General features: G+C 44.8%; 7 protein-coding genes across 7 annotated transcripts; 3 read left to right on the forward strand and 4 right to left on the reverse strand.

Moving 5' to 3' along the window:
* Positions 1 to 1486: 1486 nt before the first annotated feature.
* GLAREA_01509 (P-loop containing nucleoside triphosphate hydrolase) lies at positions 1487 to 3560 on the reverse strand (the record flags this gene model as incomplete). The annotated part of the gene is made up of 4 exons (XM_008088725.1): positions 1487 to 2686; positions 2740 to 2998; positions 3050 to 3290; positions 3338 to 3560. 4 exons carry the CDS (start codon positions 3558 to 3560, stop codon positions 1487 to 1489), a joined length of 1923 nt encoding a protein of 640 aa, XP_008086916.1.
* Positions 3561 to 4687: 1127 nt separating this feature from the next.
* GLAREA_01510 (NAD(P)-binding Rossmann-fold containing protein) lies at positions 4688 to 5645 on the forward strand (the record flags this gene model as incomplete). The annotated part of the gene is made up of 3 exons (XM_008088726.1): positions 4688 to 5262; positions 5333 to 5428; positions 5483 to 5645. 3 exons carry the CDS (start codon positions 4688 to 4690, stop codon positions 5643 to 5645), a joined length of 834 nt encoding a protein of 277 aa, XP_008086917.1.
* Positions 5646 to 6419: 774 nt separating this feature from the next.
* Positions 6420 to 7280, reverse strand: GLAREA_01511 (uncharacterized protein; the record flags this gene model as incomplete). Its single annotated transcript, XM_008088727.1, has 1 exon — positions 6420 to 7280. The coding sequence occupies one exon, from the start codon at positions 7278 to 7280 to the stop codon at positions 6420 to 6422; it is 861 nt and encodes a 286-aa protein (XP_008086918.1).
* A 3252-nt stretch (positions 7281 to 10532) lies between these two features.
* GLAREA_01512 (uncharacterized protein) lies at positions 10533 to 11661 on the forward strand (the record flags this gene model as incomplete). Its single annotated transcript, XM_008088728.1, has 4 exons — positions 10533 to 10614; positions 10663 to 10736; positions 10790 to 10997; positions 11093 to 11661. 4 exons carry the CDS (start codon positions 10533 to 10535, stop codon positions 11659 to 11661), a joined length of 933 nt encoding a protein of 310 aa, XP_008086919.1.
* Positions 11662 to 11917: 256 nt separating this feature from the next.
* Positions 11918 to 12176, forward strand: GLAREA_01513 (uncharacterized protein; the record flags this gene model as incomplete). Its single annotated transcript, XM_008088729.1, has 2 exons — positions 11918 to 11937; positions 12035 to 12176. 2 exons carry the CDS (start codon positions 11918 to 11920, stop codon positions 12174 to 12176), a joined length of 162 nt encoding a protein of 53 aa, XP_008086920.1.
* A 456-nt stretch (positions 12177 to 12632) lies between these two features.
* Positions 12633 to 14014, reverse strand: GLAREA_01514 (FAD/NAD(P)-binding protein; the record flags this gene model as incomplete). The annotated part of the gene is made up of 5 exons (XM_008088730.1): positions 12633 to 12662; positions 12713 to 13243; positions 13297 to 13414; positions 13466 to 13535; positions 13585 to 14014. The coding sequence occupies 5 exons, from the start codon at positions 14012 to 14014 to the stop codon at positions 12633 to 12635; spliced, it is 1179 nt and encodes a 392-aa protein (XP_008086921.1).
* A 167-nt stretch (positions 14015 to 14181) lies between these two features.
* On the reverse strand, positions 14182 to 15030 carry GLAREA_01515 (FAD/NAD(P)-binding protein; the record flags this gene model as incomplete). The annotated part of the gene is made up of 3 exons (XM_008088731.1): positions 14182 to 14274; positions 14478 to 14770; positions 14832 to 15030. 3 exons carry the CDS (start codon positions 15028 to 15030, stop codon positions 14182 to 14184), a joined length of 585 nt encoding a protein of 194 aa, XP_008086922.1.
* Between the last annotated feature and the right edge of the window lie 9 nt (positions 15031 to 15039).

A 15039-nucleotide genomic window follows, 5' to 3' on the forward strand; every position in this document is an offset into this window, starting at 1 on the left:
GTGAAGTGCCTTTGCAAGCAAACGAGTCGAAGCGAGGTCGCCGATGACAGAGACAGCCTGATGGCCTAATGGAGGGTAATTCAATTGGTTGAGAATGGAATAAAGTAGTGCAACCACCAGTTCCTATTTGCGAGACCCTTTTTCGTACTATTGATGCACCTCAAACCAGAGGTCGGCGAGGATGGGGCGGTGACCAGATGGACGCCGCTGCTGTGCCCCTCAGAAACTGGGATATCAAACTCGAATCCCGTCAAAGACACTAGCAAATCGCAAATAGCTCTTGGAGCATCGATATTCGCGTAGCGACAACGTGAACGATTTTTTCACGGTTGGAGGAAAAGGGGGGTGGTCAACAGGTGATATTTCTGTTGGGATTCTCCTTTTAGAAATGTACGGAGATCCGGGGCCAGCCCCATGAGGAAGGTTCAATGCACGTGATGCGTACAATCCCGGAGTTCGAGAGATATAAGATGTACTTTATATTGGTTACTTGGCTCGCTAATTCCCTTTCACAAAAGCACGACATAGTTTGCTCGAGGCTAAGTGCTTGTCCTAGTGCCCTGGAAGTCATTTCTAGTCCAATTCTGGTTCTACTAGGTCTCTTTTCTAAACTACGACGTTGCCAAGCACATCTGGGACCCGACAGACAGGATCCGCCGCTTTCTAAGAGGTACAAGTGTAGTACATGCCATCCGCGCTCGCTATTCAACGGTCACTGGCCGGGAATGGTACAGAGCAGTCACCCGTATTATATCTCAATATAACGACTTGTCAGAAGTCTACAATAAACTCAAGTGACCACTAACCTTTTACTATTGGGATGCCGAATTGGACATGATGGATAGCGCGACAATTTGTTAAGACCGGCTAAAAAGGGTATGAACCGCAACTGACAACGATCAACAAACAGCGGACTAGTATGCATATATTATCTGATCGCGAAGTTGTTAGTTGTAGGAGTCTTATCAGAAAGTTCCAAGATATACTTGCACTACCGTGTGCCAGCAGTTGACAACCGCATGGTGAAACCACGAGTTCCGGTACTCTATTACACAGGTATATCATTCTATTGGTAATTCTTGAATTTGCCATCCAATAGCGTGGAAATCCTTGTCCAACACAAATTGCTCGGGTTTTCTCGTGAAACGGTAAATCGTTGAGCATGAAGTCTTCAACACTTTTAACCTGGAAACTTAAGAACCCTCATCTGAAACGGAACATGCTTAGATTTGCGACTAAAGTTACTGTTGTGCAGTCTGTTATTACAACTGAGGGCAACTGTCTAAGGCATGATTTTATCAATTAGAGCAAGATATATTTACACGCAAAAGAGTCGCCCTAATGATACAAAACGCTTGGACTCTGTGGCATCACAATTATCTCGACACGTAAGTGAAATAGCAAACAAACCATAGCAGGCCGTTGACCCCAGATGGCTGGCTGGCATGACAACCTTTCAAGTCCTGTCACCCGGGGATTCTTATCCCTAATGCTTCTTGACCATCAACACGAGAGTACCCAGCATTCTGTAGCCAAGAACAATACCCAATAGAATACCAACCCACTTTCCCGTGTTCCCAGTGTTATAATCATACTGATCCAGAACACCTTGCCCGGCAATCTTACATTCAGCAGCTAAAGGTGTGACATACATGCATTCGCATTTCGATCCACAAGTATATGTTGATTCGGCAAACTGGTTGACCATCATGCCTTTGAACACATAGGATTGGTAATCGATGTAACTGAAGACGTACTTGTAAAAAACGTTCAGGATAGCGGGTGTAACCATGAAACCGTCGACGCACATCCACAAACCGTTAGCAAAAGCAGTCAGTGCTAGTGCGACAACAAAAATAGGGAAAATCGAGGAAACGAGGACCACAAGCGATTCTGCGGCGACGAGATCGAGGAATAGCCACATAACCCATAAGAAAAATCCATCTGCTGTTGGTCGAAAGTTTGAGAGCCAGTATGCGATAATGGAGAAAAGGATGGAGATGAGAAACTGATACGGGAGGCCGATGATGAAGTTGGAGACCATGAAAGCGGTCGCACCATAAAGGCCGTTATGTCTCTCCTTGACAAAGTTCGCCCGGTCTTCGAGGAAAGCAGGCACATATGCTACTGCCATGAAAGACATGAAGGCTCCGCCGAAAAATATTGCATTAATGACTGGCTGGATTGACCTCTGGTCATAGTCCATCCTAAGCCAAACAGTACCCATCATGACTGCGAGGCCGAAGTACATTGCGATACGGATACCGTAAGCCACCACGTCGCGATAGGATTTGATAAAGGAGCGATGAACGAGTGTAGCAACATCGATAAAGAAACTGCGAGTTGAAGATGTGGAATCCGGAAGAGGAAGGTTATTACTCTGGGCTGAAGTGATTTGTGTATCGAGGTCCTTAGCCAGTTCTGAATTTAGCCAACCGCGGTGGATATTTGACAGCCGAGCTTCCGCATCTTCGTGCCCTCTCGCAAAATCTGTATTCATGAGGTCAAGGAGGAACTCAGCCGGGTTCATATGCAGAGGTAGTGGCTGATTCAGAGAGTTGAAGTGGTCTTGAATTCCAGCAACAGAGCCAAAGTAGTGAGATCTGCCACCTGAAAGGAGAAGCAGTTTGTCAAAAAGCTGAAAAGTAGTCGTAGATGGTTGATGAATACTGCAGATGACGATCAACTGTAGTTAAGTTAGTCTTTGCCATGATCCCCACTGAAGCACATATAACATACATTGTTCTTCTTTGCCGCATTTTTCACAAATGATATGACTTCCGAGCTTGCTGTCGAATCGAGTCCACTTGTAGGTTCATCCAGGAACAAGATCTTTGGGGCAGTGATCAATTGACTGATGACACTGAGTCGTCTCTTTTGTCCTCCACTGATTCCTTTTCTAATTGGTGTTCCAATGATATTGTTCGCTTGGTTCGTCAAACCGAATGATGCAATTAGCGTACTAATTCGTCGTATTCTAGCCGCCTTCGTTAAGGTGCTGTGAACTTGTCAGGGACGTAGAGATACTTGTGTTGGTAGCAATTCTTACTTCTTATGCGAAAGACGCGCAGCAAAATACATTGTCTCCATCACGGTCAAAGACCCAATAAGAGCATCTTCTTGCTCCACGTACGATGTCATTTCACGAAAGGAAGATGTCGAGGCAACGTTTCCGTTGATCAGAACGGTACCTTCGACTTTTGCAGCAACAGAGACATCTCTTCGAGCAAGGACATTAAGCAGACTTGTTTTACCACACCCACTCGGCCCCATCAAGGCAAGTATTTCTCCTACACTACATCAATTACAGCCCCTTTAGAATTTGAAGGTCGCAAACCTGCTTGAACCACTCCGTCAATGTTATCAAGAATAACTTTAGGAGCACCTGTTTTACTGTCCTTCACAGTGACCGTCACCCCTTTCCACGTAAAGTTCTTCACGTCATTATTCATTAAATGAGTTTCTGTAACGACGCCATCCTCGATGTCCGTCGAGTAGGATACGAGGTTTGTTCTTTTCTCGATAGCCTCTTTAGCAGGGCGGCTCGCGAATGGCCACATAGCGGATAGTTGCGCTGGTCTGGTGGTTTAGAAAGAATCAAAAGTGCAAGAACTACAAATACCCCTCCACTGGAATGTAAGAATATTTGCCAATAACGTAAGGAGAAAGAGTTATGGAGGGCAAGCTCAAACCTACCAAGGGACCTTGCTTATTATGTACCAAGCGCATCGAGCCAGAAACTGCAGCCATAATTCATCTAACAAGCTGAGAGCTAAGGTCTGACTTCGAGGCTTTGCTCTCTCGCCCTATGGAAACGTGATGATTACTCGGCCAGTTGGTGGCTGACAAGATCCTACCCACCTAGTACCGGAGACCTCACAGCAAGATCCCGCTTATCATACCCGTGTATTTCACCCGTCGACCAAGTTGTGTGTCGAAGTCCCCGATCTACTCGTCGTAAATCTAAAGACGATGCGCCGTAAGATGTATCTCCTGGCATCCATCTCGTTGAAGCGCACCTTAATAGGATGTACCGCCGTACTTCCCGCGGTTGGGAAAGTTGAAACTGAGCCTCAATGCAATCGGCGAGCTCAAAATAATCCCTGTTCAGAGACCCACAGGAGGTTTCGAGGTCGCCGGCAGCTATGCAATCAGCAGAAGGCTGTGAAAATGACTTTACGAGTGCGTAATGAAAAGCTGTCAGCGCACACAGCCAAGAGAGCGAACTGAAAGCCAGCGGGTAAAAGCATATGAGGCATAAGCTTTAACGTCGGTAGCCAAAAGAACCAAGTTAAAACACCTCTTCAATAGATAGACTTAGTATCCTAAGGTGCTGCCAAAGTTTCATGAGCAGAGGAGTGAAGTATATCTGCGGCGCATGCGCAAACAAAAAGTTAAGCGAGCATCGCTCGCTACAGAGCCCCAATCTGTCAATAGATATACCCTGGTTGGCCCGCAAACCCCATTCTTAGCTTTTCCAGACAATAGATGTTGAAATAGATGATCTTGCTGAACATTTATTCAGGCAAACACATGCTCTGACATTTCGCATAGACCCCTGCTCACCATATCTTATTAGTCGTCGCAGTCCTTACGCCCAGCGCTGCGTGATCACCTGAGCTACATCAACCACGTTGCGAATACATAGTGTGAATTTCTTCCAGCAACCAATAGTACATTTTCAGTAATGGATCTCTCTCTTGCACTCGAAGACACTCACGTTCTGATCACAGGTGGTACGGGGTTTATCGGCTCCTCCACGGTCTCTTCTTTTCTGGCCGCAGGAGCTAGAGTAACATCACTCGATTTGAAGCCTCCCCCAGAGGAGGAGAATCCCAGGTTCCAATTCTTGACTTGCGATATCTCCTCAGAAGAGGACTTGGCATCAGCTTTTGAAAATGCTGCTAAAACCTTTGGTCCTGTAGCAACCTGCATTGCACTTGCTTCACTAGACCTATCTGTGCTAGACCACCACGAAAGTCTTGCAGACATGAACATTGAACAATGGCGGAAAACGCATCGTGTAAACGTCGAAGGGACATTCTTGACAGCTAGAACTTGGCTCAAATCTTTGAAGAATCTAGCTGGCACAGAAGAAGCAACATTACTGGCCAAAAATGTAAGTTTAATCATCATTGGGAGCGAGAGTGGGTGGTTTGGAGAAAGAGGCAATGCAGACTACGCTGCTGGTAAAAGTGCCGTTCAATGGGGTTTATTGAAGAGCTTGGTAGGAGATGTTGGCAGGATCTGGCCAGGTGCTAGGTAAGTGGCATATTCGTAGCATACTCGGTCACCAACGATTGTTATGATAGTAGAGTTGACTTCACCGCAGAGTGAATGCTGTCGCACCGGGGCCAGTTGACACTGTCCAATTCCAAAAAGAGTGTCAGCAAAATCCAGATCAGTATTATCTTGACGCGCAAGCTACGTATGGATCCTCATCACACCCTTTGAACGATACCTGAAATTGACGTCGTTCTAGCACGGGCTTGAAGCGACCAGTTCCGCCTCAGGATGTGGCCAAATCAATATTGTTCTTGGCCAGCCAAAATTGGAGTGGCAGTATTACAGGTCATGTACTGAACGTCGATTGTGGGAAACAAGGCAAGGTGATGTGGACGAAGGATGATTTGCATGGCAACTGAACCGGCCTCCACTACTCTGATAAATCGTTTCGAAGAGAGAGATAGGATACACTTTCATCTTTGGTCACATGCCAATGAATCCGAAAATCCGACATACCATTCGGCTCTCATTCGTAATTTCAGACGCATGAGTTCGTGAGTTATACTTTCTCTCTACGATCGTTTTAGGTGAGGACAACTAGAACGTTAAAACCCGATTATTGCACCATAGCGCATACTAATATGATACATTGGATTTAAAGTGATGGTTTTAGAGGCACTTGTTGACAACCATGCAGGTAATTTGTTTCAAGTATCAGTCTGTAAAGCCTCTCTATCTTACCTCACCAAACCACTCTTAGAATTCACAGCAGCTTCCCGACATTTCCTAGTCTATCCAGATCGATTTTGTTCAGAAAATCCAGGAAGTCCTCGAATAACCTTTTCTGACATCATCTTTATCAGCTCACGGTGTCGATTTGGTAAAGCCAGTTATGCCTTCTATCCACTTTGAGCATTCTTTGGCCTTTGCTTACAGAAGCTAGCACCACGCTCTGACCAGCGAGTCAAGCCATCTGCTTCACTTGTTTCGTCTAACCCATGGATATTTTCTAGGCCTATCGACACAGATCTTCGAGTAGTAGTTCACTTATGAGTCAACCTCCCACCCTGGTATTCACAGTCACCAAGACCTGTCTTGACACATTGAATCTCTTGTGTGAAACAAGTATTGTCCCCCTCAAGCCTGTAGGTCATCGTGAAATGATACCTTTGTGTAGTCGTTGTTGTCAGAGCTCAGCAAATTGGAAGGAGCAGAGCATTGTCGAGCTCGTTACGCACGTAGTCGATCATATTGTCCCCCAAGGAGAGAAGCTCTTGTTGGCACATTTGACAAATTGAAATGATCGGAGGCATTGAAAAGCTCTCGGTTTCGTCCTCCGAAGCAGGAGAAGCGACTTGGATTTTGGTAGGCGTTGTTGGAGTGAGATCTTGCAATTTCTTCTGCAACTCCGAAACGGTATCTTTCTGGATCGAATTGGCCAGCTGCAAAGCCACGTTTTCTGCTGCAAGAGCTTGATATTGCTTGGAAGCATTATCCCAACGCTTCGCGTTCACTTTGGCCTGACGTTTTGCCTCCCTTGCCTCACATCGAGCATTTGATTCGGCGACAATTAGTTTCCCGTTTTGCTCGACTAATTTCTTCTGCAGGGTCTCGATCATGTTTTCTTCATCGTTGGGTGTTGATAGCGGAGTGAGTTGGGCGTTTTGACTATCTTCCTTTTCCTGCTCCAGAGCCAGATATCTCGCTTTTATAATCGCATAGTAACCCCTGATTTCCATTAACGTCTCATCGCGCTTTTTCTCCCCTCTCTTATGTTCCTCCAACTCAGCCCGTGCTTGAATCAAAGCTTGTTTTATGGCTTTGTAAGATGGTTCGCCACTCTTATGTTCTTTTCTGACAGAGTGCACAGGACTTGGAACTTGAATATCTTCCCAACTTTCATCTGATCCCGAGCCGACCAACTCGTCGCTTTCAAAATCTTTAGCATCAGTAATGTCGGAGAGAGCAAATAAAGCGTCATAAGCATCGTCGATGCGTTCTTCGATCGTTAGCTCAGACGAACTTGTTTGGTTTTCCATAGTTGAATTTTCCATGGTGGTGCTTAGAAAATGCAATGTAACGTTATGATGGATCGCTCGTCAACTGGTAAAATAATCAGTCTGTAGTATTGGAAAGCCTAGGAGAGAGCATACGAGGGATATTACGGAGATTCAGGGAGAGTAAATGTAATTTAAGTGACGAGAGAGTGGCAGGTAAAAAATTGTAGTTGAGAAGGATAATGGTGGGTGACACTTGTCATTATATACCGATGGAAAAGAACTAAGTTAAAAGGCTATATCACGTGTGATCGGGCGGAAAGAGGTAGTTTAAAATTTGGTTCTATGTTTTCGTCATAATTGTTCAGCTAGTCAATGGTCACCGCCGCCAAACCTACTAAAGTCATCGTCGAAAACAAAGTTGTGAACCTTAAGCTAAAAAAGGAATGATTAACCACTGAACCACACCATAAATGACTTCAAGTGGGTACAGTTTACTTAGAGCTTCAAATGAAAAGAACTTCTTCAGAGCAACCGTGTTATTTTACATAAAACGCATTAAGCTTTTACATGGAAAAGCGAATTCGTGTAGAATGGTCTTTGGTGTTCTGTGCCCACACTCCTTTGGACAACCTTACTCGTCACTTTAAAAAAACATATGAAGGTATTCCTCCTTTCTCAATACAGGTGTTTGTTGAAGAGTAGACAGTATTGGGAGCCTTACAATCGTTCCCGTTGCGTCATGGCTACTTATAAACGTCATTCCCGCTCAGTAGCTTCACAGCACGAAAATGGGTAATGACTAAAATTGACGGCGAACAGCTCAGCAAGCAGACACAATGTCATCAATTCTAGCTTTTCTTAGAAACACGGTGTTTGCTTGTGGATTTGGGTTTTAAGATCGCCTCACTGTGAATGTTTGATCAATCCAGTAACATGGCGACAAATAAAGTTACTGAAGGCAGGACTGGGAGGGAAAACCTGACACTAGAGAGCAAATTTAACCAAATTAGATTACTCGTATTTGGGGTATAAGGCGGGTTTCGAAGCGTTTAGATAGCTGCTTCTCATCTTGGCCTTCGGCTCGCTCTACGCAGAGAACTTGCATCCGAAGCCCAAACTTTTACGTCACTTGGATACAAGAGTTGAAATCTAGTCATATTTAAGTTCAACGCTAGGCCTTTTGAAACTACCTATAGGAATTTCAAAAACAATTGGCATACTACTACTAGATTGAAGTGACTCAACTACTCAAACCCCTTGAAAAAGACCACCAGGACCTAAGCGAGGCAGGGCCAGAAACACACTTAAACCCCGACGGTGAGGCTATTGGTTCTGGAAACTAGAAACGCTTTGCACAAGCGTCTAATTGGCACATACTCTCTAATTTGTAGATCAACAAGTAAATTTTGGACTCTTATGTATTAGAGGTAGCTCGCTCACACAATACGGAGTATGAGGTGGGTCTCATTGGCGAAACTTCGGCACACCCCCAAATTTTATGCGATATATTTTAAAGATCGTAGAAGTGCTTCAACGAATCAGATTCAACCAATCTGACAGTGTATCTGCCCGGCTAGCTCAATCGGTAGAGCGTGAGACTCTTAGAAACTGCCTCAAAAGCAGAATCATGTGATCTCAAGGTTGCGGGTTCGACCCCCGCGTTGGGCTCAATCCCCATCATTGAAGCAGATATTTTTTGGTTTTATAATTTCTCACCATGTCAATATTTTGGTATCGTACGGAGATGGTCGATCTTGTAGTAATTTTATAGCTAGACCTAGAAAGTGTGTTTGGAAGTCACAAATTTAGTCTTCCGTAACGCTTTTGACTTGTCCTGGTCTCGTGAAATGAGAAATATATTTTTCGAAACTTAAGAAGCCGGAAAAGTTAGTAAAGTTCTAACGTTAATCATGATTGATTTATCTCACGGCAACATGAGTTACAAAGTTTTCCCCGGGGTTTAGAAGGACTAATCGAATTCTAAAATTTCTTTTAGACATATGTGAAATCGCCCTAACCGCCTCTTGTCTTTGCTCCGCACGTCGGGACTCGGACATAACATAACCCATTTCACTCAACTTGTCTAGAGGAGATGCATCCTTCTAGGTAGCTTTCATTACAAAAGTTAGCTCGCTGTAGGTAACATAAGCGGCAGTCGACAGTCAAAACCCGGTGGTTGTTCAAGAAAGTTGACAAAATATCGTGTTTTCCGTCTACGATCTTTAAGTAAATGCGACGATTTTATTCTCTTTTCATCTGAGTAATTCGTCTATCGTACTAGCTTACTGCCAATTACGTTCTCCATCGCAATAGAAGCCCCTCGATAGGCTCTTTCTCACTTAGGACTCTACACCCATGGCCTTTTTCAGGCATTTCGGCCATGGGAATAGGGAAGACAAAATTAGGAGCCTAATAAGGTGGAGAAGAAAGGAATTGGTCCTTATAGCGAAGTCGAAAATAGGCGCACGTGCAAATCGATGTGTTAGTTCAAGGTATCTGAGAAATGCTTTTCGAAATCACTAAAGTATACAACGAAATTGGCTTACTCTTACGTAGAAAGAGCACAGGGACCATAGGAAAGCAATAGTAGTGAGTCCGCAACTTGCTAGACAACAGTGCCACAGAAGCATATGCAACATTCAAGTTATTGTCTCTGAAATAAAAGGAAAATTTGGACGATAACTTTCGTGACAACGAATGGCGCCGAATGAGTGCCAAACCCGACTCTAACAGGAGATAGCGACGAGAGCATCAGTGAGAACTTGAAACCGAATATTTTCATCACGTTGACAGTTATTTGGCCTATCACTTCTGCGAAATACGGATTATTCTGTCTATGAGTTTGAGGAAATAAGACAAATTTGGACAGTGTACGAAGCGCGATACTTATCACCATCGAATACTTCGTGAGCCAAGTTAACAAAATATGAAGAATTTTGTTGTGCACAACTTAAGTAAAAAGACTTTTTAAGAATCAATTCAAGACATCATAATTACGAAAACGTACTCATCGAGATATTTCTAGCTATAAATTAATTAAGACAGTTGGCAGATCGCCTATTCTACCCAAATAGAATCAAAAAGTGCAGCCACACAAAACAAGCTTATAGAACAAGAAAGATCGGCAGGATCTGTAACACTGCGAAATTTATGTCAATTCAGGTTCCCCTCGTGGTGAAAGGCCAATCAAACGATCTCCAGGCTATGCGAAATGCCAATTTTGTCGCTGCGCCGCCTGATAAAACAGTACTTCAGCCTCATAACGCCCTCTTCTCCTGAATTTCGACACTTTGGAATTGATCGAAAATGAGTTCCTCAACAACCCCTCTCGGTACTTACAACGGTTCGCTAATTTTAGATCCCAATTCTGTTGATTCAGCAACCAGACGTGAGTAGAACGCCGTTCTCTTCAGTGGAAAAAGACTAATGTCAGCAGGCGCTTGGTGCTCCAGTGAAATTCTAGCTTGTTCAACTCTCTGTGGCAGTAATGCAAAGGCAAATAGCTGTACTGTATGTATACGACTTGTCCTAACAGAATTTCAAAAGCTAACTCTACACCTCAGCCGACTGTCATCACATGTGAATGTATTTGCAGGAGCGATCCTGATGGTATAGTGCCCGACCTCTCGATTTACAAAGGGACTTTGCCGGCATTTGTCAATGCGTTCATTTCGGGACAATGTATAGAACAACAATCAAATAATCTGGATGCTCAACAATCATGCACGAGTATACCAAACCAAGCAGTTTTGGAGCCGTCGAGAATAGCTGGTACGTCAGTGTAGACTTTGCTTTGAATGACTGATATACACGTTACTCTACATAAGTAGATATTATAATCCGGTTTGGGTTCTAACACTAATTAGTTTCGGTTCCCAAGACTTCGTCGAGTACTTCGCCAGGAACATCCTCAGGAACTTCTAGCTCCAGGTCTTCCTCAACTTCCTCCAACGCCACTCCTGCAACCATCACTGTAACAAACTCGGGTCCAGTCACACCCACTGATAATCCCGCCGCTTCTTTAACGGGTTCCGGCTCAGCGAGTTCTCCAACCACTACTCCACCACCAGAACCATCGGACTCGGGATTATCGACTGGCGCAAAAGCGGGTATTGGGGTAGGTGTTGTATTGGGCATGTTAATGCTTGCGGTTGCTGCTTTCTTCCTATACAGAATACGCCGGAAGCGAAAGACAACCAACGTGGAGTACACTGGGAAAGCAGAGTTGGCTGCTGATTCCGAGGTAGCTCAACAAGAACGTCAGCCAATATATGAAGTTAGTGCCGATGAAGTAAATCGACAACAATTGGAAACCGGTTCCGCGAATGACAACCGCCATGAACTCGTCGGTTGGGATGAACGACACATGGCAGAGCTTGATGGACTTGCGGGGCCTGAGGTGCCTGCTGCAAGAGGCGCAACACAGCACTCCTAGAACGAGGTACCAATGCCGGTCTTATTCCATGTACCAACACAATCGTGCTGAATTGGTCTCAAGTGGAGATTTCTGATAATTTAGTGTGGAATGTCCCGCAGCACCTCTTCTGGGACGTCTCGATGTTAGTAGTTTTCGAGTTTGTTTCTGTCGACCGACCAATGTGAAGCGCAAGATGATGATAACGACTTATCAGTTGTCTTCGGAGTATGGTCATGAACTTGACGTCAGAGAATTGAAAGAATCCTTGAAACTCATGTCAAGTAGCCAACCTCGGTATGTCCTACTTTGTCTTCTCGTTATCACCTACGACATTTTCGAGTTTTAGCTTGCTTCATTAATCCCGTAGAATGGTTACTGATATTGTTGTTAGCACGTATCTATTGACCAATCTCTATTACCATGATGCGCAGCAACGACTGGACACGCCGAAAACACGCCGAAAACACGCCGAAAACACGCCGAAATACTTTGTCCGTTTTGAATGTGGACCATGGGTCGACGATGATTTCTAGTTCCCTATAGGTTCTGCTATTCTGACGCGGTGAGACCTAAATGTACATCTTGACAAACTAGAAAAGGTGAAGGCAGACAACAGAAGAAGGTGGAATTCGAGAACAAGCTTGGTGTGGAGGGGTTACGAGACTGGTGAAAACGGAAGGAACGAGCTGAACGAATCTTCCGAATTATCAACCTCGCAAAGGCGATGCGACACCGTAGTACTCACACACCCAGCTGACTGGTACGAACGCAGAAATTGGCGATAAGACGGCTCTGCTTTGTATACTTATTGGCTCTCAACCGAAGCTGCTATATTCTGCTATGAACGGGGAAGGCGACTATTTTTCATCTGTTCTGTGGAATTTCTACGGCACCTGTCCTTTCAAACAGCGACTAAACGGCCATATTCAATTTCATGTATGTAATGTCATCATGGTACCGGGGAGACCTCCCTGAGCCTAGTCAATTGGTCACTGCCGAGCTTTGAGCATATCAGCAGCCTATCTCAAGTCAGCACACAACTCTCACAACCTCACCCAAACTCTCTCACCTTCTCAGCAATCATATAAACCGTACTCTGCGTATTCGCCCCCGGTGGAAGTGGCATTATACTCGCATCCGCAACACTCAACCCTTCCGTCCCATACACCAGCAAATCCTCATCAACAACCCCACCCCTATCCCTTGGAATCTTCGCAGCCGTACCCGTAGGATGGAAAGTCGTCGGTATCCAATTCCGCCTGATCCACTCTCGGAGCGCTTCACCCTTTATGTTGGCCCCTGGATTGGTTTCCACGGGTTTCGAAGTCGCGAAATCCGGGAGCGACATGTAGCGGCGGAGAAACTCGATGTTTTCTACCATGATGTCGATGTCTATTGGGTTGGTGAGGGCGCGGTAGTCGACGATGGGCTCGGAACTTGGAGATAGAGGGTTGATGTTAATGCTTCCGTGAGAGAGGACGTGCATGGAAAGGAGAGAGGAAGACGCATCGCCTTTTAGAGGAAGCCACAGGAAGTTTGCATTTTTCTTGCGCATGAGATTGGCGTGGAACTTTTGGAAGGCTGCGTAGCCTGCTATTACCTAGAGACTTTCGTAAGAATGTATGGGAGTCAATATAGCTGGTCATTCCTTACATCTGGATGTGTGTTAGGCGGCATATATGCTGCAGGATCTTGTGCTTCATATCGTGCTGCTAAATCCTCGTAACCATCAGGTGAGACTGTTGGCATTCCTATCCAGGCTCCAAGATTTCTACATCGCTTAATCAGTTGCCTTCTCATAATTTGAGCTAAAGTAACTTACGGGGCGTATCCAGTCTTAGGATCGCCTTGCCCGCGAATATCGCTTGGTACAGCAGGAGTACCATTGCTCCCTAATCCCTATTAGCGTTCATTCATCTTCTCAGCTCACTCAAAGCTTACAGATATACCCAACATTAAGCCAAGCATGATCTTGAAAATTAGCGCCGACACCCGGTAGTTCCACTTTCACTTCAATTCCCGCCTTCTCCAATAAGTCCCTTGGTCCAATACCACTCATCTGCAAGACTTGTGGCGTATGTATGGTACCCGCACTAATAATTATTTCCTTGCTCGCTTTTACAGCCAGTGGCTTCGACCCTGGATTTCTGGATGTGAATTGTACGCCAGTTGCACGAGTAGTGTTGGATGCAAATAAAATCTTGTTAACTTTTTGTCCGGTAATGACTTGATAATTGGGCCGCGAAATAGAATCATAATGTTGGGTTCTAGCAAAAGAGCGATAGAAATTGACAGGATTGAATGAAGAAGGATGCCAGAAAAGACCATTTTCGCCGTTAGCGCCATCTACAGGTTCATCCATATTTGGCATTTTAGCCATAGCTTTACGTGTGGGTACTGGTATAGATCGTTATTCAAAGTCCTCATTCTTCCCTTTCCAGACGCTTTGCATACTCTTGCTCTTGAAGCCAGAAGATAATGTGAAAGAGTGAAACTTACTCATGACAGGATTTTGATAAGTAGGAAAGCTGGCTTGAATCATAGAATGATTCCCTTCCCCCAACCTGATGGATCCCAAGTAATATTGAAGGACTGGGCTAATTCGGGACTTGGTGGGTTGAAGTGAAGCGCCTACACCAAAGTTAGCAAAAGGGGTTGGAAGCAAATGCTCAGACAACGCTGAGAAATTCCTGGAAAGAGCCTCTTGTCACTTGCGAAGATACGTAAAAGATGGATGTGGGGCACTGCTTAGTGACCAGCTTTTACACTTCCACCAGATTCCGACCCGATTTTCTTTTTTTCCCCAACCCGTCACTCAATGAGAACTCACTCACTTTACGAAAATACGGAATAACCCCATCCCAATCCCAACTACTCCCCTCACTACCTAGCTCCTTCCACCCATCATACTCAGTCCTCGTTCCACGAATCACAATCATACCATTAATAGCACTGCTCCCACCAACGCAACAACCAATAACCACAGCTTGCGTCTTGTTATTCATGCCCGGCTGTTTGGTACTAGTGATATTATATCTGATTCCGGGGTCATTGAAATCACGCCCATTGCCAGCGACGATGATGGACTGGGATGTGAGGTATCCGTATTCGATGACTAGTACGGTATCTGAAGTATAAAGTTGAGCTTTGATTTTCTTGAAGAAGGGATTATGTTGTTTGGAACTTACATCTTCCGTCTTCGGTTAATCGATCTGCTATTGTCAAGCCTGCTGTTCCACCACCAACGATGATGTAGTCGTATGATTCTTGAATTTGGTCTTCTCTTGACAAGATTGTCGCATGATTGATGTCTGTGGGGGCTGCTAAAATACGGGGTATGATTGTGAAAACCAGAAAGGCTACCAAATTCCAAATTGAGGAATACATGCTTAAAAT

This window comes from Glarea lozoyensis (genome assembly GCF_000409485.1).
Source record: "Glarea lozoyensis ATCC 20868 chromosome Unknown GLAREA7, whole genome shotgun sequence".
Taxonomy (NCBI): Eukaryota; Fungi; Ascomycota; class Leotiomycetes; order Helotiales; family Helotiaceae; genus Glarea; species Glarea lozoyensis.